Genomic DNA, 26,576 nt, shown 5'->3' on the forward strand with positions numbered 1-26,576 from the left:
CGATCAACATTTTTCTTAAATTAATTAGTAGTGTTAGAGAGAAGAAAGATTTGAATGAATTTACTAGTTAAAAGAATTCAATTAAAAAAATTAAGAAAGTGAATAAAAAGAGTAATTATTTTTGGTATTCATGAAAGAGTAAATTTTATTAATCAGTACTCTGCTGATGACGTGGCACGAGGCCATTAGCGAAGAGTGCCGCTCCTTCGCGCCCTCATCTTCGCAATGTTATAAGTAACCCGCCTCTTCATGCTTTCTTTTCTTTCTCATTTTCGCTCAGCAATTGAAAGCCATTCACTTGCACTTCCCTTTCATTGTCAAGCTCTCTGAAACACCATCATCACAAAACCATGACGACGACGTCGTTTCGCACCTCTGGCCTCCCTCTCTCTCCGTCTCTCTGCTCTCCCAAACTGCATCGTCATCCAAGGTTATTCACACAATTTTTATATCATTCTATGTTTCTGTTTCTGTTTTACTTCCTCTTCTTGATGTTAATGATCGATTGCATGCAGAATTTCATTTCTCAAATCAGCGAACTCCCGTCAGGCACGGAGCGTCGTTGTTGTTGAGTCCGGCTTTCCAAACTACTGGTTTGTATTCAAAACGGAAATTGAATTGACTTGTTACTCATTCTTTCTATTTAATTGAACTGTATTTGTGTGTTCGTTTGAATTCTCAAGCACGAAAGCTGCTCTGAACGGGAATTTGGAGACCGTCGGAGTCCCGACGTCGGTGCCAGTGCGTGTAGCGCACGAGCTTCATCTTGCTGGACATCGCTATTTGGATGTGAGGTTAGTTAACACTCAACTGTAACGTACACAGTTCTGTAATTTTCTTATGGAATTGAAGTTTCCAGAAAATTCCGATTCAATCCGAAATCACACACCGTTCCTTGCTTGCTTGATTGTAGAACTCCCGAAGAATTCAACGCAGGACACGTTCCAGGCGCAATTAATATACCTTACATGTACAGAGTTGGATCAGGTTCTCTCGCTTTTTCTTTCCAAATGAGCAATTGCAGTGTGTGGCTCGTAAGAAATTTTCTCTGCTGTATCCCTTTAGAAGTAAAAAAATATTAAATTAATTTAGAGGTTTGGTAGCGGTATTGGCCACTCTATTTTAATTGATTCCCAATGTCGAAGTTCCCGCATTCCGTTCAAAATTTATTTTTTTGATTCGGCATCAAAGAAAAATAGTAAAGAGAGAATCATTTTGCTAGTTATCTAGAATTTGATTCCCCTGTCACTTTGTGTTTATTGTTCATTGATCACTTTCTGTTATTTCCAACTCACTCTCGATTCAGCTAATAGCAGCAATGTCTAGTTTGAACATTTCTTTAAATAATATTTAAAATATCTGATTTGGATGTAAGGGAATGTGGAATACTTTTTCTTGCTTGTGGTTCTATGTAAGGTAAAATTGGTTCATTTCATATAGTAAATGCCGCAAAAATTTAAGTCCTGACAATTTGTCCTGCCTTAATTCTAAACCTCAGGATGAATATTATCTCTTACCAGAGTCTCCTGATCACAGGAAAACGGGAATGCTTTCTCTAAATATTAATGTCTTCAGTTATGCTGATCGATATTGATTTAATGATCATTGATGCAGGTATGACAAAGAACGCCAACTTTGTTGCAGAAGTCTCATCACATTTTAGGAAAGATGATGAGATTATTGTTGTAAGTGCATAATCTCTTAAATTTTCATTTGCTAGGTTTAGACTCTGTATGATATATTCATGTTTTGAGAAGTTTTGTCCCGATGTTGATATTGTGATTTTACAGGGTTGTCAACTTGGTAAAAGGTCTACGATGGCTGCTACTGACTTGTTAGCTGCTGTGAGCTTCTTCTTCAACACCTTAACCTAATTTTTTTGGCAATCCTCAATGTTTAATTTTAGTTGAATTTGGTTGAACGTCAGAATCAATTTTGTTCTTCCACAAAAAGGCATCATCCGGAACTGAATACATACTTAGCGCCAATTTCACTTACAAGTTACAATCCTGATGATTAAAAATTACGGAGTAACTTTCAGTGATTGTAATTTTCTAATTGTGCAGGGATTTTCTGGAATTACAGACATAGCTGGTGGATATGCTGCTTGGACTCAAAATGGCCTTCCAACAGAACAGTGAAGTGTCAGGGTGGGACTTACAACTGTGAATAATGAGGTTTCCTGTTGGGAGTTCCATGAATTCGTGATTCGAACACTTCCCCGAGGCAGTAACAACTTTGATTCCAGTGAAAATTAAATACTTGAAACGTGACGAAGAAGGATAAATCATGGCCATGTATATGTTTGTCGATAATAACGGGTAAATATATAAATAAAATACCTCAATTGTTTTCAGTCCCAAATAGAAGTGCCTTTGTTGTTTTGATGAGTAGCAGATGTGATTCTCTTCTTAAATATTGGGAGAGGTTTACTCACTGTCTTTAATATATTAATAAAATAAAAGTTTGCAATGTCACAGAAAAAAACAGAAGTATGACAATTATTTCTTAGTCCACACGCATGACAGAGTTATTTCTCAAATAAAAAATAATGAATACTCCCTCCCTGAAAAGCACTTATTAACAATGCGTAAATTAAAAAAGTTAGTGAAAAAAATGATATTTTTGACAAAATATTTTATATTAGGAAACATACAGGAGATCCTTGTTTAAGACCGAGGGAGTTTGAGGCATTTGAGCTTCTGATTCTCATTTCTCAGCTCTCACTACGATTCTTTCTATTTGGAGCTATTTTCTGCATGTTTAATAACTAATATTCTGCGAGTGCTCAGTTTCACCTCCCTGCTCCTTCTTGTTTTATTTTTCTGCGACTTTGTAAGTGACTAGTCTATTAGGCTCATTCTTGTTGGTTGTTTTAATCCTTTTTTCCATCTCTTTGTTTTGTTTTCTGATGCTATCTTTTTTTTTTAAAAAAAAAAGGAAAAAAAAAATCTATCTACTAAGGACCGGTACCTCAAACATTCATGATGGCCTTCACAACTTGTTTCCAGTCTAAACCCTAAACTAGCGGCATTGTTTTTATTTTCGACATTCTGAATATAGGATTCAGCTTGTTCAATTAGATTTTAAATGTGCCGCCTCCTGCATGTCCAGAACTTCGTTGTTGTTTAAAAAAAAAAAAAAAAACTGAACTTTTCATTTGTTTGAAGAAAAAACTAGTTTTTTTTTTTTTTTTTACATCTTTTAAATAGAAAAAGCAACTATCATTCAAAAATTGGAACAAACAAAAGGGTTTGTAATGTACATATCCAAACCTATCATCGTCCACCAACTCCCAAGTAGTAAGGTAAGTTGGTTAACTTATCATTTTGTATATTTTGTTAAAAATAAAAATATCAAATCAGACTATGAGAGGATATAAGAAGATATATACAGTCATTCATAATAGATCCAAATCAGTGATGGCCCCATCTAAGTGCTGAGAGAAAGCCATGGGACGATTTATCTTTGTGCCGATCGCCTTTTTCATCAATAACCTGTTTGAAACATATCATATCAAAATTTTAAGACTTGGTTCAGCTTTTTGTACGAGTGAGAATTATGTTTTACCTCTTTAGCTATCAGCTGAAGAATCTCTATTATCTCGGAGAATTCTGGTCTATCTTTTGGATCTTGTTGCCAGCAACGTTGGAGAAGTTCAGAAATTCTTGGGTGCGTGCTCTTGTGGATTGTAGGTCTTAGATCCTAATTGAAACGATAAGCACAGCATCATCACGCATGGATAAGATAATTGGTTCGGTAAGATGATCAATGAAGAGGACACAGAATGAAAACCTTTTGCACCACGCCTACTGCTGCTTGTAATGGAGTCAAGTAAGAGTAAGGCAGCTGGTCATAAAAAATAGTAAACACAGTAAGAGTAAAATCCAGGACCACTGTCTGAGATACAGAAAAATGGAAAGGACTTACTTCTCCGGTTAGAAGCTCCCAAAGAGTTATTGCAAAACTAAAGACATCTGCTTTTTGGTCATACGGTTTGTGCTCGATGACCTTCGAGTAAAAACAAATCAGTGATAAGGGATTTGGAGTATCAGCAAACGGTGGAATTTATAATCAAATAGCTAGGATCGCTGGGTTCTCTGGATTTGTAATTCTGTTTTCTACATTTTTGCATAATGTCTTCCTGAAGGACTTGCCCTCTGTCAGAATTCTTGATTATAGAATAATTAGATGCAATGCATTGGGCATTCTTGAAGGCTTATGAATCATGTTGCTTGTTATAGATTTAATATTTTATAATGATTGGTATTTTCGGGAGAATCTACCAGATAACCATTCAATCACTTCCCTGTCTCAATCACGCACGCACCACCAGCTTAGGCCTGAGGAGCATTTAATTATATTCTCCATTTTTCCTGCCCTTCCTATTTCCCCCTTTTCCATACCAATAAGTAGACAGACATCCTGATATCCTAAAAACTTAGAAACTGTACACACGCACAAGAAGAAAATCCATACCTCCGGAGCCATCCAACGGTACGTTCCAGTTTCAGCTGTCATCACTCCGGATTGCATCTTCACTCTGGCAACCCCAAAATCAGCAACCTTCACTACCTATTGAAGAAGAATATGAGATTTTAGTACAGATGAGATAATCATGTTGGAGATGCTTTACTTCTAGAAAAGCATTAAGAGAAAATCAACTACTCTTCCTTTCAATTATATGCATGAAAGTTCCTACATTACACAGCTACAAACCTAGGAGATAGGCACTAGACTAGAAGCAGCCCTTCAAATCCATCATATACCACATCAATCCAGAATTTCTTGATTGTGGTAGTCAAGCATACCATAGAGAGAAATTGATGCCGGACAAAGCAAAGGGAAGAAGGAAAAGGGATGGAAAGAGAAGACAAGAAAGAGAAATCGAGGGAGAGGTAGAAAAACAAATACTCAAATCACTCAACATGCTAGCCTAAATATGAATAATCCTAGAGCTATTTATAGAGCCCTGATCCTAGTTAATATGAACAACTATAATTTTAAAGGATGGAATAAACTTTATTCAAATATAAAAATAAAATAAATCATAAATTTTAAAATAAGATAATCAACTAAATTCAAAACAAACTAAATTAAACCTAAAAGATAATCTAGAAATCCTAATAAAAATAATTTTGTCTAAAAATTCTAATTATCTTAAAATAAAGATAAAGTAACACTAATTCTGTTTCCCATCAGCTGCACCTAAGCTTTGTGAACACAACAAATGTATAACCACACTGCCACTCAGTCATGCATTTATTCAGGGAAATTCTACAACTAAATTTCAATGCACTGATCTGAATTCTGATAGAAGAACAGGATAGTATGTATTGATTATACCAAGTCAAAAAAGAAAAGACATTTGGCATTAATTGTACATGAAAGATTTACTTGAAATTGGCATCAAAAGACCAATATGATTTTCATTCACAGGGCAGCCTTCATAGACCATGTTATAAAGAGTGGCAAGACACAGGCTGACCAAATGATGAAACGAAACAGTTAATCAATGTGAACAAATTCAAGGAGTCCTCTTACTTCATTTTCATCCATAAGCAGATTGGCAGTCTTGAGGTCCCTGTGGAGGATATTATTTTGGTGCAAATAGTTCATTCCCTTGGAAACATCAATTGCCACTTTTAGCAAAGTTGGAAGCTTAAATACACCTCTCTGTTTGTGCAGAAAGTCATATAGGCTTCCCCTAGACATAAACTCTGATGAAGGCATAAACATAAGCAAAGATTCAAACTGGAATCATGAGGTGACTGAAAGGGGAAGCCAAATCATCTTAGAAATAATATTACATGACACATCATGATCATTTAATTAAAGATTTCATGCAAAATTTTGAAACTAATATATCATCACGCATAGACAATAGAACTTGATATTCCTACAAAAATTTCTGTTGGTAAAAGCTAACAATATGAATACATGGCATCATAAGTTCTCAGGGATCTCTGTTCTTTACCAGTAACAATACACAGATTTGGTGGTCTAGTACATGCTCCAATGAATTGGACAACATTCCGGTGTCGAATCTTCCTGCAACGCAAGTTATCATAGACAAAGGAAGAATTCTCAGACAAAACTTATAAGGATGCCATGTCAAGACTTAATAAGAATTCTCAGTAATTGATTCTCCATCATCAAGAACAACATGGAAAGATGGTTTTGTTGGCTTATGCAGTGATTTAATTTGCATTAGTCTGTGTAGCAGCTTCAATTTCACTGGTTTGTGCAGCCAGATTGTGTCCTGGACACAAAAATGGCTGCTCAATATTCCTTTTAATTTTTCATAACACAAAAACAGGAAGCTCTGCTTCTGAACATTGGAGAAGACACAGGTTTGCTAAAAAGTGCATCAGCTTTATGAGAAGCTATTACCTTCTCAAATCCATTCAAATACAAGCATCAAATCCATCTTTTTCCTTCCAAGATTATCAGTTAATTATTGGTTATAGAAATCATCATAAAAGAAACTAATGAAGGAAGGGAAGAAAAAGTGGAGGAAGAAAAAGAGTGTCACAAGGAATGATATCTCTATCAATCACATTCAGGTATGTTAATAAACCTCATGATATAAACTTCCTGTGCGAACTCTCTCAACATATCTGTATTTGTGCGCTCAGGTTTGAGGACCTTGATAGCCACAATTTGACTGCAATATGTGCCTTTGTACCTAAGGAAGATCAAGGAAAGAGGAAAAGAGAGATCAGCTAAGAAGCTACATAGAGGTCCAGTGGATTTCACAAGAGATAACTCACAAGTCACCAAATGATCCAGAGCCAACTTTGTTTTCAAATTTCAACAGGTTGGTATTAATTTCCCAGACATCAGTTCCATCAGACGGTATTTCTATGCAAGGAGGAAAGGGTTCCATCCTTTCCTGATGATCGTCCTTGGCAGCATAATGTGTTCCCTGTTTTGACAGATATTGCTCCTGTTGGGCCAACAATACATTCCATATATCAGAATATTTAAATCCAAAGAGAAATGAAAACTAAAGACAGATATCTGACCATGGCTATGTAACAGAAAATATGTACTCCACGGTCAAAAAAACTAATAAATGAGATTCAGCAGTGATTTGAAACATTATAAAAGTAATATATCAAACCATGCATAGTAGAATAATCAATCATGAACATCAATGTGATCTATTTTAGGCACATTTTCAACAGATTAAGGGAATGATCATCAGAACATATAGATTGATCTTGATGTGGGAAATTCTTTGGTTAAAACAAATAAGGTAGATTGCATCATTGTTGACAGCTGATCTCAAGTCTGGGTAAAGGAGGAGGGTTGTTAAACCCTCAACAGTCAATGTAAAACTTTGTCGAATCTCACTTGGATAAGGACAATAGATGCTTTTGTGCCAATGCTAAGTCGTTGCTCATAAGTAATGCGCTATATGACTTGAGTGTAGTGACAAATGAGTTAGAGCAGCTGTATTGATGCTCGGATGTAGTGCTAAATGAGCAAGAGCTACCGCATTATTCTAGATGAGCATGGCTAAAGAAATTTGTTCATGTGAGCAAGATTAGATTTGATATTTGAAACATTAGGACCTTAACTTGTAAATCCATAAAGGTGGTAGGAGTTATGATTCCTAAAAGAATTAATGTCTTGTACTTACAGAACACTAAATAGGCCGATGAACAAGCTACAGATATTCAAGATTTCAAACTTCGATATACAAGGAAAGTAAGCACACGGAATGAAGTGGATATCATTGTTGATGAGGAGTGGAAGAAGAACATGGTAGAATTTAGCAGAATTGGAGACAAAAATATTTCCTTAAAAATAATTGTTGGACATGAGACTGTCAATATCATCAATGATTATGCACCTCAAGTTGGGGCAAAAGCCAGTCTTAAGGAATTGTTTTGAGAATACTTGGAGGGGTTGTTTCAAAGCATGCCACAAAGTGAAAAGATCTTTATTGGAGAGATTTCAATGGTCATGTCAAGAGAGAGGCAGGTAATTATGTGAAGGTGCATGGTGGTTTTAGTTTTGGAGAGCTAAACAATGAAAGACAACCTATTCTTGATTTCTCTTTGGCGTGTGATTTCAAAATTGTCAACACTTATTTCAAGAAAAGGGATGGATATTCCATCACTTACAAAAGTGGAGCCTCAAGGTCGCAGATTATTATTATTTTTTTTTAGTAAGGAACACGGATCGAAGATTTTGTAAAAATTGTAAGGTGATTTCCAGGGATGGCATAATAATACAACATAGGGTCCTTGTCCTTGATGTATGTATTAAGAGTAAATATCAAAAGTGCTGACAAGTGGTAAACTCGTGGATTAGGCAGTGACAGTTAAAAGGCGAGAAGTGAAAAATTTTTAAGCAAAATCTTTTGGCTAAAGGAATTTAGGAGTCTCAGGGAAGTACTAACATCTTGTGGGAGGATATAGCTAAGAAGATAAGGAAGATTGTTATAGAAGTTTTGAGAGAATTAAAAGGTTTTGGTCTGAGAGATAAAAAGTCTTAATGGTGAAATGATAATGTATAGGAAAAAGTAAAACATAAGAAAGAGTATTTTAAAGCCATCCATTTATGCAATAATGATAAAAATTGTGAAAGGTATTGTATGACTAAGAAGAAAACTAAGAAGACTTAGTGAAGCTTGTTCTTAAGCATTTGAAGAGTTCTACAAAGGTCTTAGGACAAAAGATGGAGACCAAAAAATTGATAGGATTGCTAAGAGCAAGGAAAGAAAACCAAGAGATCTGAAATACGTAAGGTACATAAAGGATGGAGAAGAAAGAGTTTTGGTTACAAATGGCGATATTAAAGAAAGATAAGAGACCTACTTTTACAAACTTTTTAATGATGGAGAGGACTCGTCTAATAACTTGGAGGATTTAGTAACTCATGAAGGAGAACAAAATTTGCCCTTCTATAAAGGATACGTGATAGTGAGGTAAAGGAAGCTCTTGAAAAAAAGGCAAATAGTAGAGTCAATGGACCTGATTGTATCTTTGTTAAAGTGTAGAAATGTTTAGGTGAAGAAGGGATACAATAGCTAACTAAGTTATTTAATGAGATTTTACGATCCAAGAAAATGACTGACAAATGAAGAAAAAACACCTTAGTTTCTATTTGCAAAAATAAAGGGGATATTCAGAATTGTACAAACTACAGAAGGATTAAACTTATGATCTATACAATGAAATTAAGGAAGAAAGTGATTAAATATAGATTGAGATTGGAGACTACTAATTTTAAGAATCAATTTGACTTCATGTCAGGTAAGGTAGCTACACAAGTGATTTATTGATTAAGGAAATTAATGAAAAACTATCAAAGCAAAAGCAAAGATTTACACATGGTTTTTATTGGTTTGAAAAAAAGTTTACTACTGAGTATCAAGAGAAGTACTTTGGAAAGTCTTGAAAAAGAAAGGAGTTTGAATTATCTATATTAGAGCTGTATAAGATATGTATGAAGGGACAACAACCATTATAAGAATATTTGGCAGTGAAACAAAAGACTTTCCTACAAAGATTGGACTGCATCAATCTCAGAAGCACCGATACGCGAAAATGGCCGGCGTGTCCGTATCGGATACGTATCCGACACGGACACGCGTTCAGGACGGGGGAACGGCGCGTCCCTTTTCCCAGTTTCTGGCGGACGCGGGCAGATGCGGGTCGAGACGGGTTGACGCGGGTCGGACGCGGGCTGACGCAAAACTCTGCATTTTTCACCTCTTTTTACTCAGTCCCAACTCCAGAAACCCGATGCCCTAAGATTTTCAGCTCCAATCGACCCCCTTCTCGTGTTTTTCACTCTGTCGCTCATTGCCTGTGTCGACCGCTGTATCGCTCTGAGTCAGACGCGTTTTCACTTCTCACTTCGCACGCTGCCTCACTCTCACGTCTTCGACCTCATCATTCTTCAGTCTTCAGTCTTCAGCTTCAATCTTGATAATTCATTCAGCTTCAATCTGAGCTCTGCCTCAGCGTCTTTGACCTCATCTCTATCTCTTCTGCTTTTCACTTTTTTATTGTTCAATGTTGTGCTGCTGCCTGATGGATATTTATTGGGATTATTGCATTGCTGGACAATGAATATTTATTGCTCAATTCTTCACTGCTGAACCGAGAGAGGCAGAACAACTAATCAGTTTTTTAAATTTAATACTGAATTATTAAATTTTTTTTATTTTGATAGATTATTTTATTGAGTTAAACATTGATTTATTTTTAATTTTTATTGACTCTCTTTATGTTAAAATTTTTATTAGAATTATTTTAAGTTGATAATTATTTTTTGCCACTTGATAGTATTTAAGTACTTAGCTATTTGTTGTATTATATTTTATGATGGCATTAGACATCTTGAAATTGTATTTTTAAACATTCAAATATTTAATATTTAATTATTTATATAGCCGTACCCGTATCCTAAAATTTTGAAAAATAGCCGTGTCCGCGTATCGTATCGTATCGTACCCGACACTCGTACCCGTATCGGTGCTTCTTAGGCATCAATGATCATTTTTGAGTTCTTATTTGTTTAAGCTGGTCCTTGATGTTTTAACTGAGTAGATTTAAGAGGAAATTTCCAAATACAAGCTTTTTGCGGATGATATAGTTCTTATTGCGGAGATAAGAGAAGAGATTAACTGCAAACTTAAGTTATGAAGGGGGACCTCGAAGTCGAAGGATTTCTGCCTAAGTAGGAGTAAGATAGAATATTTGTATTATAATTTTGATAAGAGGTTAGTCAATAGTAATTTGGAAGTAAGATTAGGATATTAAATTATACCTCAAACGAAAAAGTTTAGATATTTAGGAGCTGTTATCTAGCATGATAGGGAAATTGATAGGGATGTTGTATATAGGATACAAGTTGAGTGGTTTAATTAGAGAAAGGCTAAAAGAATTATTTATGATCAAAAGGTATCTAATAAACTTCAAGGGAAGTAGAACTGCTATATGACCAATTACGTTACATGGTAGTGAACGTCTGGCTTTAAAGGGGCAGTAGGCGCATAAAGTTGGAGTAGTAGAAATGAGAATGTTGAGATGAGTATGCAGGCATACATGTAAAAATAAAATCCAAAATGGGCATGTGCAAAAAAATGTGGGTGTAACATCTATTAAGGAAAAAATGTTAGACAATCATTTGAGATGATTTAAACATGTACAGAGAAGACCGTAGAAGGCATTGGTGACAAGAGTAGAGCAAATAATTTTCAGTTTTGTAAAGAGGGGTAGAGGAAGACCAAAGTAAATACTCATGAAGATTGTTGAACGAGATCTCTTAGTTAATAATATTACTAAAAGTTTGGCTAATGATAGGGCACAATGACGTTGTGCAATTTATGTAGCTGACCCTACCTAGTGAAATAAGGGTTATTGTTATTTTTGTATCATCATTGAGAGTTGGGCTTGTCACGTGACATGCCATAGCCTGCTAGCATTTTTATGCTCGATACGTTTCAGTTACTATAATCAGTGTTAAAGCAGATAACAACCAATATCAACAGTTGCCTTCTCAATACAAGGCATTCCTGTTTTATGAATCTATCACCATAATCCTATCACCCATCCTTAATCTTGAAGATTCCATTCTACTGAAACATTAAAAAAAATATTTAAAATACCTTTCTAGAAAAATCTGGAATTTAAAATATTAAAAAAACATTAACATGAAATACTTTACCTTAAATTTAAAAATTTCCTTTTCCAATATAGCTCTGAGCTCCTCAGTATCCTATCGATCCAGATGCAAAGAGAAAGACCAAAAAAAAAAAAAAAGGTTAAGTGGTTAAATTTCAACAGGTTATATCAATATGTTAGCCAAGCATGTAAAACAAAAAAAGTTGCAGAAGAAGAGAATTAAACATTTCAACTTCTCAAAAAATAAAACAGTCAACTGATAAATGACCATAAAAAATTGTTCAGAATATGAGGAAGAAAGTAAGACTGTTAACAAATTAGGATTGCCAGAAATGGGGAAAAAATAGCTTTAAAAAGTTGTTTTGTTATACACGAGGTTGACTAAAAAGTTCTTATTTTCTTCAAACTCTTCTCTTTTAGATATTGTTATAAGTTGTAACCATCTTTCATTAGCAATCATGATCATAAGCAAAGCTCTCGTAGAAAATTCATCAGCTAGTTCAGAATGGCAATTAAATTAAACTAGCAACAGGAAGTTTCAAGTTCTGCAAGAGATAAGGATTACATTATTACTAACAGATTTTCAAATTGCTGGGCGTATGAAGCATTAGAAGTTGAAAGCCAATATATCCTGGGAAATATAAGATATAAGTTTGAAAAAGAAACTACAAAAATCAAAAGAAGTAATACTATACAACTTATCTTGACGTTAAAGAAAGACGGATAACTTTTAGACCATGACATCAATCTCAGAATCAGTTCACATAAGCGCACAGCATCATCGTTTTGGATGTAGTACTTGTATTGATTATATATCCATCTATGTACAAACTCCGAAATACATATTAGAGGCATAACATCCTTTTGTAAATTTATTTTGTTTGAAGCATTTCAGAATATGGCTTTGAAACTAAAAAATGAGATCAAATTGTCTCTCTCACTGTGCATGCATTCTGTAATACAGGGATATACACAACACCAATGAAAGAACAAATAGGAAGCGCGACACTAGATTCAGTAATATCCCAAGATACAAGGGACAGAGGAAGAAATAGGAAATAGGAAAGGTAACAACCATAGCTTAGACAAACGTCAATGAATTCCAGAAATGATGGCATTGATTCCAATGTTCAACACTCCTCATCATGGTGGAACAGATATTCATCATTTTCATCTTGTCCACAAAGATATTTAAGATGGGTCTCAGCAACCATTTGGTCGAAATGTATGTAATTTGTTGAGTGGTATGGATACAAGCCATTAACATATTCCTGAATGAATTCTCTCTTTGATGAAGTGTCTATTGAGTATTGACCTCCAAAATCTTTTGTTCTATCATGATGAACTAAATAGTGAGCTAGGCTAATTGCTTCCTTATTATCGCAAAAATGTTTCCCTGGCAGTGTGCTAGGGGAATTTAGTTCTTCCATCAGCCATGCTAGCTACATCTATTTGCATGTTCTTTGAGAAAAGGCTCTAAATTCAGCTTTAGCACTACTCCAAGCTACAACTAATCTTTTTAACTCCTCCGGGGGATCAAATTTCCCAATCTGCATTAGTAAATGTTTCAATCCCTCTGTGCCCACATATTTGAAATAACATAACCGTTCTTGGTGAGCCTTTGAAGGAAACCTGAAGAATTCTTGTATTATTTATGAAATAAAACTAACAATATTCCAGTCCACGAATAATTGGATATGGAAATATGCTATGGATACAGTGATAAAAGGGGACTAAGAAGAGAGAATAACAGAAATTTCAGAAGGCATAACTGAATGATTGTAACTTCGTTTTAAGTTATAAATTGGAATGGATGTAACCTGGGATTGCTTAAATTAGTTGAAATGGAATGTTGCACAGTTTTACATGCAGATCATGGTTTGCAATGTCTATCTTCTTTTTATGATCACTTATGGAATGGTCATTTTTCTGGTAGTTCTATTTACACTAATTCAACGTTAATCAATAATATATTAATTATGCTTTGTTTTATTAAATTACGCACCATACCCATGCATTAATAGTAGGATATTGAAGTACAATAGTGAAACTTCCTGCTAGAAAAATAACGTTAACAATTTTGTTTTTGTATCAAATCAGATTCACTTAGCCATTTTCATCTTACCTCATTAGGCCAACCCTCAACGACAAAGACATCAAGAGAGAAGCCATCATTGGTGGAAAATGCATGGGCTTCTTGAATGTTCAATCCAATCTCGCTGAGTAATGCAGTTAACTAAAATATGAATAAATAATGAGATTATCAGTAAAGTAGAGAGAAGCATTGAGTATGAAATTTAAATATTCTATTGTAACTAAAAAAGTTTGAGACTTGTTAAAGCTTGAGCAAATATTCAATTAAGTTAACCACAATTAGTAGAATGTAAAATAAACAAGGAAGCAGTCATCTCAGAAATGAAACCTTGGGGGGATTTTCTGTGGAAGTTATTAGATATAAGATGAGCACAAGTAGTAAGTACAGGTAGAAGATAATTATATTTTCCTCTTTTTCAATTTATAAAGAACTGGCATGGTTTGAAGAAAGCCCTCCTCTTTTCTTCTTTTCAGTCAATAATAGATTATATGTTTACATGAGTTGTGTATGATAAGGTTAGTTTTATGATTCCAGATAAAACATTAACAGATCAGAACATCATGGCCTTCATGGTAGACGTGTAATAGTATCAATAGCAAATAGCATGAAAAATGTCAGTAGCTAATGCAGAAGGCAACAAGCTAGACATATATAGTAAAACTGCCATGACAACAGTTGGTAGAAGTGCGCTAGCCAAACCAATTGGCAAGAAAAGAGGGATCAAAACATGTCAGATGATAAAGAGTATACTGGATAAGAAATAAAAGTAGGATTATTGACATCAATTTCACCCAATAAAATAAAAACAACCAATTTAAGTGAGTAGAAGAGAATTTTGTTTAGAAAATAAAAGAATTAATTACCTGACTAAGGAGTTTAGGCTTGTCAACAGTTGAAAAAGTAATCTCATGCATGGGCCTAGAAGTTAGCAGAGAATAGGATAACTAGTTAAAAATTTGAGTACTAAAGGAAATGCAATTGTTAACTGCCATAAGCTTAATAGACATAAAAATACATATTCCCTTCAAAAAAACTAAAATACGGAGAGGAAACTAGGACTGCATGCCCTAACTACAATGAACTGAAATCAGAGCCTTATTACCTGAAGTGTCTGCACCCACAACATTGGCAAAAATAAAATAAATAAATAAACCTCTTTAACAAAGTCTTCCACTTGATTGAGCATACAGAACATTCTACATATTTTGTAATTTAACAATTTCACATGTTTATGGTAAGATCAGCACGTGTAAAAATAATCTTATCCTTCTTCTTTGTCGATGAAATGCATGAAACAAAGAGAATTGCATATGGCAGGTATAATGTTCAAATGATAACAGATTTGATCTAATTTCATCAATCTCCTACTAAGAGAATGCAGCCACTTGATAAATGTAATGCCTCTTTCAGCAATTCCAACATAGTCACCTCATAAAAGTAGTGAAAGAGGAAAGAATTATGGTCTTTCACAATATTCTGCTAGAAAAATAACAGTCCAAAGTAAGGTGACCAAAATGCTTACCGGAAAGAATGCGGTATCACATCCATAGCACTGTTCCCATCTTCAATATTATTTTTAATTGCTTTACGTGAAAGAGCTTCAAGATTTGATGATGAACCGAAAGTAGGTGGCAGGTGAATTCTTTATTTATTTATTTATGTTTTTTGCCCAAAAGAGAGACAGAGAGAAAACATCAGAAATTAACAAATGGCATAATAACAATGTGGACAATAACTAGAATAAAAAAAGGGCGAGATGTTCTCCGCGTGCCTATTGATCAGCAGCAAAATTGGAAAGTACAAGTAAATGGGATAATGTATGAACCATACCCCTGCTTAAAAGAATAGTTATAAGAGCTCTGCGCATCTTCATTCTCAGATGGATCTGAGTGCATAGAGTCAGCGTTATTTGCACTCCCAAAGCTTTGTACCTGCACTAAGGACGATAGCATTGATTGGGGCATTTAGGCACTTACAAAGATGCTATGAATTACGGAGATCCAAAATGATTAGTGCTGATAAGAGGATTATTGTGCATTTATTAAGCTTTTAGAAATTCTTTTTTAATTTTCACCAAAAACAAAAAGGTAAATCATCACATAGGAGAGTTGAAAATGGAAAACATGAGCTTCCTAATGTGAGGTTGAGCCATTAAGTATGCTCTGAGGAAGCCAAGTTGAGTGCATCCTTCAAAATCTCGAATTCCTCGTGTCAGAGTGATAATTTACAGCACAATAACCAGTGAAATTTGAAATAGCAAGTGATGGTTTTCCCAGTGGGCTAAGAAAGTAGCATTAGTTCGGTAACGGAGTTTCTAAGAAAACAAATATGCTAAGAAAACAAAGATGATAGAATCTCCTCTTGTAAAGTTTGCAAATTAAGATATAATTTTTTTCCTGAAATGGCAATCTAGATAAACTCATTCAATTTCATGTACACCATGGGAAGATTGAGAAAAGAAAATCAAAACTGTCATATTACTGAACTTTCAACACGATTTTGTTGTGAATTGTAAGATAGTCAGAGCGTTATAAATATGAGACTTAACAAAAATTAATTGAACTCTAATTAAATACTCACTCTTGTCAAACATTTTCAACCATTTCATGTATTTTATAAAAGTTAGTTTTTTCTTCGATAGCACAAAAAAAAAAGATATGCTTTTATTATTATCCTTAATTTTAAATAATAATACAATTATATTAAATACTTCTATATTAATAAAAAAAAGGATAAAATTATTATAAAATTTACATTTTGAATCAAAAATTACTTTTAAAAGTATCCTATGACCGAAGGGAGTGATTATTGTAGGTAATATCTGGAAGGCAAGCAAGTTTTAGCTGTTTTTACCTGTACTAAGCGAACTTGAAATGCGGGTCGATTAGCCGGGTCCTCTGCTAACTTCAGTAGTTTCATATGAGCAAGAACATCTTCTGCCCTCTCCACATTCACATCAAATGCGTACCTGCATAGTAACAGTCAGAACGACAAAAAAGTTGCCGCCGAGAACAAACGCTTTGGCAATTCCACTTAAAAGAGCTAAATTAAAGGAGCCAAACTAAGCTGTTCTCTTTCTTCTCCCCTCTTCATAATCTATGTATTTCAAATTATCAAGAGAGAACTTTTAATGCGTAAAGAAAACATCCAGGCATGAGTACACTCAATTCCTGTTATAATTGCGCCGCAATCTTTCGGTTTTTCCATGGTTTTCTCAGCAGTAGTTGTCGCGCGGGAAAAAAAATAATATCAAAACAATTCGGGAAAGGAAACGTAGACTAAAGCAGAAATATCCAATACCTAGCAGGAAGACGATTGAAATGAAGCCATAGTTGATCATCAAAATCTGGAATATTGGCCTCCTCATAATTGAACTCTCGAATTCGACGGAGCACCTCATTGTACACTTCCAATTTCTGGCTGTGATGACGAGGATGAGCTTGCTGTGACTGCACGGCTCGACTCGCGCAGCTCTCCACGTCCTCCTCGATCACCATCAGTGCCAAAGCAAAGCACAATCAGCAACTCTTGCGGATTACGTTTCTCCACACTCTCACGCAGCAGAAGAGGAGGAGAAGGAGGAAGACGACCAAGAGATTCAACTCCAATCAAGTAAATGGATCATGCAAAAGCGAAAGAAACGCCAAAAGAACACGAGATTCAACTCTTGAATCTTAAAAGCCTCTTTTCATTTTTTCCCCCGGTTACGTTTTCTTTACCAGGTACTTGATTTTTTTTTTTTTTTTTCGGTGACAAAAGCATCAACCCGGTAATAGCAGTACTGCTGTACTGCAAAAGCGACGGGATTTGATCCCACCTATCCACGTCAGACTCGGGCCCGCGTTGCGGGATGAATGTGAGTATGTGACCGAAAAAAAGAGATTAGAATTTGCTCGTTGCGCGGAGGATAATAATAATTGTACAAATAATCACCAGATTAGTTCTGGAATAAACTGGATATTTTTATTTTGCCACATATATTCTTAATTAAAATATTTTTTACATATTTTTGAATGAAGTATCGAAGTATGTTAATAAGAAAATTAAATATTTTTAAAAAAATGCAGAGCTTTTTTTAAACTATATACCAAAACCACTGATAAGTAAATGTTCTATTATAGGAGTGAGTACATGTTCAATAACCTTGTAATAATATTTAAAATTTAATGATAATTGGAAAAAATTTTAAATTTGTACATATACTTATATTGTCACTTGTTAATCTTTTAATTTAGTTATGGTGAGAAAAAAATTACAAAATAATTAAATTTTAAGTTTATCTTTTGATAAAAAATAGTCTTCTTAATCTTATCAAAACATAATTTTATTAATTTTTAAGTTCTGTAAAAAATTAGTAAACTATAAGTCGTTTATAAATAACTATTGACCTGTCATATTTTATTAATAAAATATTAAATGATTAATAATTTAACATCAATAAATTATTAAATTATCATTAATTTTTTAAGTTTTGTTAGATTTTAAATAATCATGAACAACAGAATGATCCACTCATCCTTCCCTCCTGAAAAATGTGGGTCCATACGAGTCTGTGCACATTTCATTAATAAAAAGTAAACATCATGATTAGCATATTCCACTGGTCAGATTGTAAAAAAAAAAAAAAAAAAATCCTATTGGAAAAAAAAAAAGAAAAATAGAATATCCTAATTATGGGTTATCAACTTGCCATCAACTGTTCAGGCCCAAAGGAAAGAAAACAAAAAACTTGCCGTCAATTGCAAGTATGGCATCTTTTACACAAATGAATCGACAATTTTTAGAATATAATTTATGAGAAATAATCTCATGACTAATGTCGGGCGATTAGATCCATATGAAGGTTTGTCCTCATCATGCGCGTTGTGCTTGAACGGGAATATTCCACCAATTAAAAGGACCGCAAACAGATTCTTTTATCATAAGATAAAATTTCAGGCCCCATCATCATCCAACTACACAAGATAGATATACGTATAATAAAGAAAACTCATAAAAAATAAAAGTATTTATTATGAAACTAGTGAGAATAGAAACAATTTAATAAAATATTAAACCATGTTTGATATCTCTATCTATACATCTATCTCAATATTGCATTTAAATAGGAATGAAATAAAATAAAAAAAATGAACAGAAAAAGAAGTGAAGAGATATAATTTTTTTCATTATACAATTGACTGAACGAAAGAAAATAGGGAGAGAGAAAAATTATTAGTGATTGAATAAAAATATAATTAAAAATTATTTTATTTAATATTGACAAAAAATTATTTTATCCAATTTAAAATTTTATTTATTAAATTATTAAAATATAATAATCTTAAAATTTAAAACTACAACTAAATAAAAAGTACTTAACTGAAAATTTAGAATTAGTATTTGTCTAATTAATCTAAAACTTAAACATAGTACTTGTTTAGCAAAGGTCTATAATTAAAATGTAATCACACCACAAATATCACCATAAAAATGAAGGAAAGCGAGGCAATAACGAAAAAATTGGTGGGTAAACTTAATAATGATATTTTACTTTTAAAATTTGCCCATAATTGGAGGAAAAAATTGGAAATAAAAACATGTGAATTCTATATATTTTTTTTTTCACTTTTTTCTTCTCCTTACTTTTTTCTCTGTAGTTAAGTAAGAAAAAATGTTGTTTTCTCCCTATTTTTTTCGCTCAATTTTTTCTCCTACCAAGCATGGTAGAAATGATAGTTAGGTTAATTGAAATAAAAGATAAAAACAAAAAAAAATTACTCCGAAACACCCCACAACAATTGTAATTATCCTAAAATGCCACCAATATAATTGTTAAAATTATTTTGCAATCCCAACTCCCAAGTCCTTACATGTGAATAACTTTTAAAGAAAATAACCCATTTGTCCTTCTCTACCTCGTTGAATCAACTGCCTCTCCTTTGACTTCTTCATCTTCCTCCACTACACACTGACTCAATCCAGATCTTAATCTCCTCTTCCAAAAATCAGACTCCAACATAGTTACCATTAATCTTCTTAGAAGGCAGAGAAGTGCGTAGAAGATCAGCATCTCTCAAACCATGAGACGAGGGCAGAGTATGGCATCTTGGCTCACAAACCCGGTTCGTTGGAGAACTGGTTTGCTGAGTTTGCATCAAACGAACCAGTTCTCTTGTTAGACATCAGACGAGATCACTGGTTTTATGTTGCTCCCTGCTTTCTTTCTCTCCACCTTTAGCCTATATCCCACGTCATGAACTGCATGAACAAACACCAAATCGAAGCATGAGATATAAAAGGATGGATCATTAATCGGTCTACATGTTATAACATTGAGTGTAATTTGAACATGGTTGAGGGTATATAGTACCTTGAGAGTGATTGGATAGGAGGAAGATAGTAAAGGAGGAGAGGTGGGGTGGGGTTCTTGAGAACTAAAAGGTGCAATTGGTGATGGTGGTGCTGGAGTCTGATTTGGCGAGAGGAGATTGAAATTTGGGGGAGGTATGTGGAAGATGAAGAAGTCAAAGGACGGATAGCTGATTCCGGGAGGTATAGAAGGGCAAATTTGTCATTTTTTTAAAAAGTTATTCACATCTAAAGACCTTGAAATTATAGACTAATTTTAACAAGGGAAAATCGCATTCAAAAACATGTAAAAAAAGTTATTTTATAAATAAAGATCAATAACAAATCATCATTTAAAAAAGTATATTTATATTCCCATCTTAATAATAATTTATTCCATATTAGTCATTATATGTAAAAAACTTTTTTCATGAGTCCTTAGAAATGATTTTCCCAAATTGGTGAGACTTGGGGTGTTACAGTTGTTGCAGGGAATTTTTGAGTCATCTTCCAAAAAGTAACCTATGAATCGACATTAATATTGGATCTAACTTTTTGTTTTTTATCTTTGTCCGCACTTTATTTGAAGTCACGTTGTAAGATTTGAATTAATTACTTTCTATTAAGCGTTGCAATCCAACAGCTACAAGAAACTAGTGTGGTGATCTCAACCATTTAGACTTGTGTAACCACTAAATGTGTGGGTGATGTTGCGACAAACTAAGATATATAGCCAGATATGGGTCAAAAAGAGGAGGAGACAGTTTTTTAAATTTAAGTTCTTGAAAACTATGGTGTCCTCATTTGACACGTTATAAAAATCTAAACAGGTTAGAAGTTGGCTTAATTAACAATTTAAAAACCTAGTTAATTAGCATGATTGGTGGCAAGAAGAGTACTGCATGCAACGTACTCCCATAAAGCTACATAAAAGCTCTCAATTCCAAAGCACTTATATATATATATACACACATTCCCTCCATTCAAAAATATAAAACATTTTTTAAAATTTAAAATTAAAAAAATGTAAAATATTTTTAATTTTTTGAGGTGTAATCATTGCTTTTTTCTCAAAAGTATTTCTATTAATAATGACTTTATATTTATTATAGGGTGTTTAATAGGGATAAATATGAAAAGATAGAGTTGTTTTGAAAGTAAGTAACTATTTTATTGGAGGGTAAAATTCGTTAAAAATGCCTTATATTTTTAAATGAAAGGAATATATATATTCCAACATTCCTGCAAAGCACATAGATCGATAAAGAAAAACAATAATCCAATTAACTACAAGCCATTGCACTCATCCAAAGCATTTAATAACTCGACACCCACCCTGCAAAATCATTTAACATCAATTACGCATTTCATTGCAGGAAAAATTGTACCGCGTACGTATACAAAGCTTAAATATGTTTTAAGCGCTCTACGTAGTATACCAGGGGTCTACCATGTTGATGTGAAATTGGATTTGATTCTATATATACATGCAAATGCAAGACCACCAAAGTCGAAATACACTTGGATCCATAATTTCAATGCAAGACGGAACGTAACTAAGATAGTGATAAAAATGGACTAGAGTACCGTAAAACATTGATCTCTTCTATTCCTTATTGAAGCACATATACCTTACCCTAAGGAATTTAGCATGAACCGAAGTACCGAACATGAACTTAACACTTAAACAAGATGCAAAATACTAGAAATTAATATACATGCTCTGAATTAACCTGCTCTAATTCCAAAACTAGATATATGGAGTAAGGCATATGTTGGCAAAATTTCATCACCAATATTAAAATTTAAACCAATGGGAATTGTATGACCCGACATCTCAAGAGAATATGAAACCAAAAGCATCAACGCATCATGATTAACCCAAGTCTTCAAGCTCAAAAGGATACTTATCAACAGATGCCAAATTGTCAATCAAAGAGTAACAATACTGACATGGTTCGATCGAATCTCAAGGTCAAACAGAGAAAATAACAACAAAAATGCTTGTTCATCAGATGTACAAACTATGGCTCCTTAATCAGCAGACACATATTTAGGAGCAAACAGGAACATGACATTATTATGTCTTTAAAATTCTCTCGCAGCATAATTAGACGCCTGCTGAATCGCCAGAAGGTGGAGGAATATTTTTTCCCTGTTAAGAAATGATATATACAACTCAAATAATAATAGTGACATGCATTTAAGTTGACGATTCGAAAATGATCAATCAAGTAAGTGAAGAGTACCTTTAGAAAAGTGGGCAACATGGCATCCAATTGGAGTTGGATCCTGTAGTCTATCTCACCTTTCATCCACAGGTGAAGCTGAGCTCTCTCTTTTTCAAACTTCCTTTCCAACTCTTCACGCTCCTCTTGGAATTTCCGAATCATCTCTTCGCGCTCCTCTTCAAGTTTCATCTCCATTGATTTCTGCTCTTCTTGCTGCCTCATTTCCATTTCTTCATGCAAATGAGACTCAGTCTTTCAACATAGAACAGAAATGGTAGAAGTTTGTGTGGAAGGTAATTAACAATGTTTTTTAGGAGGAGTATTAAGAAGAACGGCTGGAGTGACTATCCAGAAACGAGTTGAGAGAACAATGGAGCGAAGAGAAGTGTATGACACCACATCTTAATTATAAATCTCAAGACATGTACTATATATATTAATTATTAAATCTAGCTTTATTTGGTGTGAGATTTTTCATATTAATTCAAGTCCATTTACGATTAAATAACCTAACAAGGATAGAATTCCTAACATACATGCAGAGAGTTAGATATCTTTTAATTTGAAAAGTTACCTTCCCAAGACTCAGACCTGATATCATTGGGGTGATTCATATTATGCCAGGCTTCAGCTAGGAATTTTTCAACAAGAATTTTATGTTCATTTTTGTTCATCGGCGCCATGTGAATCTTTGATTTTCTGAAATGTATGTGACATCATGATGTATAGTAATAGAGATGAAAGAAATGAGTTATAAACCCAAACCACATATTTGTAAAAATTTGCAAGTAAAACTCACCCTTTGTTATTCTTTCCAGCAACTGATCCCTCTGCACGAGTTTCAATACTCGGGCTCGTTTCTTCTGTCTCCTTGGCCTCCATTTTTCAAACAATTTCAACTTCAAATCCCCACACGTGCACACACATATATACAAACATATACAATAGTACTAGGGAGAAATAACTGATTGAACTCACTTTCTTTTCAGCAACAATGATTTCCTCTTCGTTTTCCTTTCCTTTGGTTCCAGGACGAATTCCATGTAACGTATACCTTTCTACTTCTTTCAGTGAACGGCATCTCACATTGGTCTCTATGTGATAGTAAAACTGCAACAAAAACATTAACGTCGATGATAATATTGTTGCTTAATATATGTGTGTGTTATTACAAAGAATGGTACCTTATCTACCACTCCATTTTTTCGAGTTCTCGCCTCACAAATCCATCCTTCAGGTGTTTCAGATGATCTCCTCTAAGTGGGACAATGGCACAAATTAGAAGAATGAGTCTCCATATATGAATTTAAGAAGCAAAAGAAATATAATTGCTTCAATATAATATGTATAATGTCAAATCCATAATATTGATACATTAGAAATATTTGACATTAGGGTACAACAATTAGAGTATATTGCTTAATATTTATGCATAGCTTTTCCCAACATACTAGCTTATCGAGTGGTCCACTCCATAACAGTTCATTCAATTATATTTTTTGTTGGTTAGAAGTAAGTCTTTGCATAAGTTAAAAAGAATGTACATATTAAAAGACTAACTTATAAGATGAAAGAGCCCTTCACACTTATAAATTACACCTATTTTGTAATGTTTTTTGATGTGAGACTTATAACAAGTATTCACTCTAACATTCTTGAGATTACTAGAATGATATCGCATTGCTAAATACCCTATTTCTGTAAAATACTATCGCATGGGTTTTTTATTAGTTTCCTCCAAAAAAGAGTCAGCAAATGAACTAGTTAAGGAAGAAGAGCACCGACTATAGTCTTTTAAGAATATAAATTTTATGAGCAAAAGTAATTTACATATACCTTTCTCCTTGAAGAAGTGGATGCTGTGATGATAGCATCATCGCTTGGCCGTTTATATGACAATGGAAATACAATAATCGCTTGCGAGGTTGTTTTGGAATTGGGCTGCAATTAAATATAATGTAGATACATTTTGATGAAAATCACTATTATAGTAAAGAGAAAACATACTATTAAGATGGTTAACAGAAAATAAAAACGAACTTTGTTATATAGACAACATTAAATAATTACATTTAAAGCATAACATATTGAGAAAGACCCAAAAACATTATTGCGTATCTATGTAAATCTCATCTCAATGATCACTAAATCTAACAACATAATATAATCAATGGAAACAAAAATTATGGCTAATGTTAAAGAAATACGTTTTCCTAATGTTGTAATGAATCTTAAATAAGTAAGAGAGCTCAACACAAACCCCCCCCCAAAATGAAGATTCAATTAATTAGGGCATAAAAGTGGTTATATTGTGGCAAAGATAATCTCTTTTATAGCTATTATTGTTTTCTTCTTAATTATCTTCTGAGGTTCATTGCACCCCCGCAAGTGTGGCACATTGAGTAAGAAATTTTAATCATTCTCGTGAAAATGTTTGTTCTCCAATTGCAACATATATATCAAATTGATGGGAAAAAAAATCACAACTGGTTGCACGACATTCCATCATCTATTAGGCCTAGATACACAATAACTCATCATTCAAATCGTATAATTAAAAGTAAATCTAATTTGATCAAACATAAATTTATTCTAGGTCTTTTCCCTTTTACAGAACAAATTAAAATTTCCCTCCCCAAGTTTATATCTGTTTTCAACTTCACTCTTTGTATTCCCATGTAAAATACCAATCCTTGATGACCTGTGAATACAGTGGAACCATATATATGTGCAATGTATGTGTTTAACTGGCTTAGTTAAAATTCATGTTTGATTGGACTATATATGACAATAATATTGCAATGAGGCTCTTAGACAAAGAGATTCATTTTCTCCTGGTCATGGCATAGATTTAGGTTTGAGATCGAGTGGATAAGTAATTAGCAAAACTACCCAAAAAAACAAATATCAATTAATTTTCAAAATGCAAAAAAGAGAAGATGTACTTGGTCTTGGATTTTGAAGCTTCAAAAAACTAATTTGTGAAAGAAAATGATCTACTTGTAAAATCATAATTTTTCAATCTAATTCTCTTTCAAAATTACTTTCGAGAAGAATCTTCCCTGATAAAAAAATGGGGATCGAAATTATGTTTACAAATATTTTCAATTTAAAGTAAAAATACAAAAAAAATGCAGAGAAATATCAAGAAAACAAGTGAGTAAATCTAGGAAGGCTTGAAGGAGATGGAAAAAAATAGCACAAATATAAAATCTCTTCGATGTTTACTACCAGATAATTAATTTTGAAGGGTGAAAAATCAATTTATAGTTGAAAATTACTCATTTGAGTTTTAGATCAAAACCATAAGCTTCTCATCAATTTTTTTAACTGACTGTACATAAACGCATAAGAAGCGAATTTAACAAAGATTATTCCAAAAAATTAGAAAAAATACACAAAATATTTAAAAAATGGAAGACAAGAAAACATCGCAAGGGAAGAATGAAGGATCTTCAAGATAAGAGAATAGTTGGAAAATCTTGGGGAAAAATAAAAGAAAAGCCACTAAGCAAGTTACTTACTGTCTGTTTTTCTCGATCATCATCAGGAGTATCGTTTGTTTGTAGATCTGAAGTTGAATTCATTTCTTCTAGTAACGTAGAGAAGGTGAGTTAAGAGAATCAGAGTATTCAAAATTTTAGATCTGAGAGAGAACGAATGAAAATGAAGTAGCTCTTTGAAATATGAAGAGACTATGTGCAAAGTAAAGTAACTGTCACCGTGTCATTTAGTATGGATTGCGTGTATACATTTTATTCTAGAAGTCTCTTTTAGTAAAAGTGATTATTATGCACAATATTATGAATAAATTCAGTTTGTCAATAATGTAATATATTAGACACACTTTTGACAAAAAATTGCAAATTAATTGTGTACTTTTTCTATGGTTTCAAAGTACATCTCACACACAATGAATACCAAAAAAAAAAAAAACTCTGGTTTTCACCATTGTATTAGAGATGGTTATAAAATCCACGGTTAAAACAAAAAACTTAATGACATTTTTTCAAAATTGCAATCATTTTTAGTGACAATATGAAAAACTAAATTAAGAATTATGATAGGTTTTTTTTTGAACTGACAATAAACATGTACAGAACTAACAAAGATGACTTTGTTTTTGATTTACTATCTCGCACCTTTATAAAAATATTTAAAATTTAAAAACATTTTGATGAATAAAATTTTAAAGGAAACATTTGCAACGGTTTTCAAGAAAACCGCCGCCAATTCACATTAACAATGACTTGGTACCAAAACATCAATATG

The 26,576-nt window shown here is 33.5% G+C and overlaps 3 protein-coding genes across 3 annotated transcripts; 1 reads left to right on the top strand and 2 right to left on the bottom strand.

The window, feature by feature from the left end:
• The first annotated feature begins 262 nt into the window (after positions 1 to 262).
• On the top strand, positions 263 to 2,390 carry LOC129310922 (thiosulfate sulfurtransferase 16, chloroplastic-like). The gene is made up of 7 exons (XM_054952815.1): positions 263 to 430; positions 516 to 593; positions 684 to 794; positions 914 to 987; positions 1,615 to 1,685; positions 1,791 to 1,844; positions 2,067 to 2,390. Exons 1-7 carry the CDS (start codon positions 351 to 353, stop codon positions 2,139 to 2,141), a joined length of 543 nt encoding a protein of 180 aa, XP_054808790.1. The 5' UTR covers positions 263 to 350; the 3' UTR covers positions 2,142 to 2,390.
• Positions 2,391 to 3,202: 812 nt separating this feature from the next.
• On the bottom strand, positions 3,203 to 17,479 carry LOC129310921 (serine/threonine-protein kinase STY17-like). The gene is made up of 16 exons (XM_054952814.1): positions 17,044 to 17,479; positions 16,597 to 16,711; positions 15,574 to 15,674; positions 15,266 to 15,385; positions 14,607 to 14,661; positions 13,774 to 13,884; positions 11,692 to 11,742; positions 6,774 to 6,949; positions 6,581 to 6,688; positions 5,978 to 6,051; positions 5,545 to 5,720; positions 4,480 to 4,575; positions 3,931 to 4,011; positions 3,796 to 3,849; positions 3,571 to 3,705; positions 3,203 to 3,497 (listed from the first exon to the last, which is right to left on the bottom strand). The coding sequence occupies exons 1-16, from the start codon at positions 17,238 to 17,240 to the stop codon at positions 3,417 to 3,419; spliced, it is 1,731 nt and encodes a 576-aa protein (XP_054808789.1). The 5' UTR covers positions 17,241 to 17,479; the 3' UTR covers positions 3,203 to 3,416.
• Positions 17,480 to 22,183: 4,704 nt separating this feature from the next.
• On the bottom strand, positions 22,184 to 25,891 carry LOC129310897 (uncharacterized). The gene is made up of 7 exons (XM_054952795.1): positions 25,829 to 25,891; positions 24,141 to 24,245; positions 23,283 to 23,414; positions 23,104 to 23,180; positions 22,879 to 23,003; positions 22,323 to 22,534; positions 22,184 to 22,228 (listed from the first exon to the last, which is right to left on the bottom strand). Exons 1-7 carry the CDS (start codon positions 25,889 to 25,891, stop codon positions 22,184 to 22,186), a joined length of 759 nt encoding a protein of 252 aa, XP_054808770.1.
• Positions 25,892 to 26,576: the final 685 nt, after the last annotated feature.

This window comes from Prosopis cineraria, unplaced genomic scaffold (genome assembly GCF_029017545.1).
Source record: "Prosopis cineraria cultivar Desert tree isolate PC_DT_omini unplaced genomic scaffold, ASM2901754v1 PC5, whole genome shotgun sequence".
In the NCBI taxonomy this organism is placed as follows: Eukaryota; Viridiplantae; Streptophyta; class Magnoliopsida; order Fabales; family Fabaceae; genus Prosopis; species Prosopis cineraria.

Bases quoted from the DNA above. Each gene is read 5' to 3' on its own strand.
- LOC129310922 (XM_054952815.1), top strand. From the start codon at position 351: ATGACGACGACGTCGTTTCGCACCTCTGGCCTCCCTCTCTCTCCGTCT. The intron at 431-515 runs GTTATTCACACA...GATTGCATGCAG, and splicing joins AAACTGCATCGTCATCCAAG to AATTTCATTTCTCAAATCAG. The intron at 988-1,614 runs GTTCTCTCGCTT...TCATTGATGCAG, and splicing joins CATGTACAGAGTTGGATCAG to GTATGACAAAGAACGCCAAC.
- LOC129310921 (XM_054952814.1), bottom strand. From the start codon at position 17,240: ATGGTGATCGAGGAGGACGTGGAGAGCTGCGCGAGTCGAGCCGTGCAG. The intron at 13,885-14,606 runs GTAATTAATTCT...TTCATATTTTAG, and splicing joins AGCCTAAACTCCTTAGTCAG to TTAACTGCATTACTCAGCGA. The intron at 6,052-6,580 runs GTTTATTAACAT...CTTGCGTTGCAG, and splicing joins CAGGAAGTTTATATCATGAG to GAAGATTCGACACCGGAATG.
- LOC129310897 (XM_054952795.1), bottom strand. From the start codon at position 25,891: ATGAATTCAACTTCAGATCTACAAACAAACGATACTCCTGATGATGAT. The intron at 22,535-22,878 runs GTAACTTTTCAA...ATTTGCATGAAG, and splicing joins CAGGTCTGAGTCTTGGGAAG to AAATGGAAATGAGGCAGCAA. The intron at 22,229-22,322 runs GTACTCTTCACT...ATTTCTTAACAG, and splicing joins TGTTGCCCACTTTTCTAAAG to GGAAAAAATATTCCTCCACC.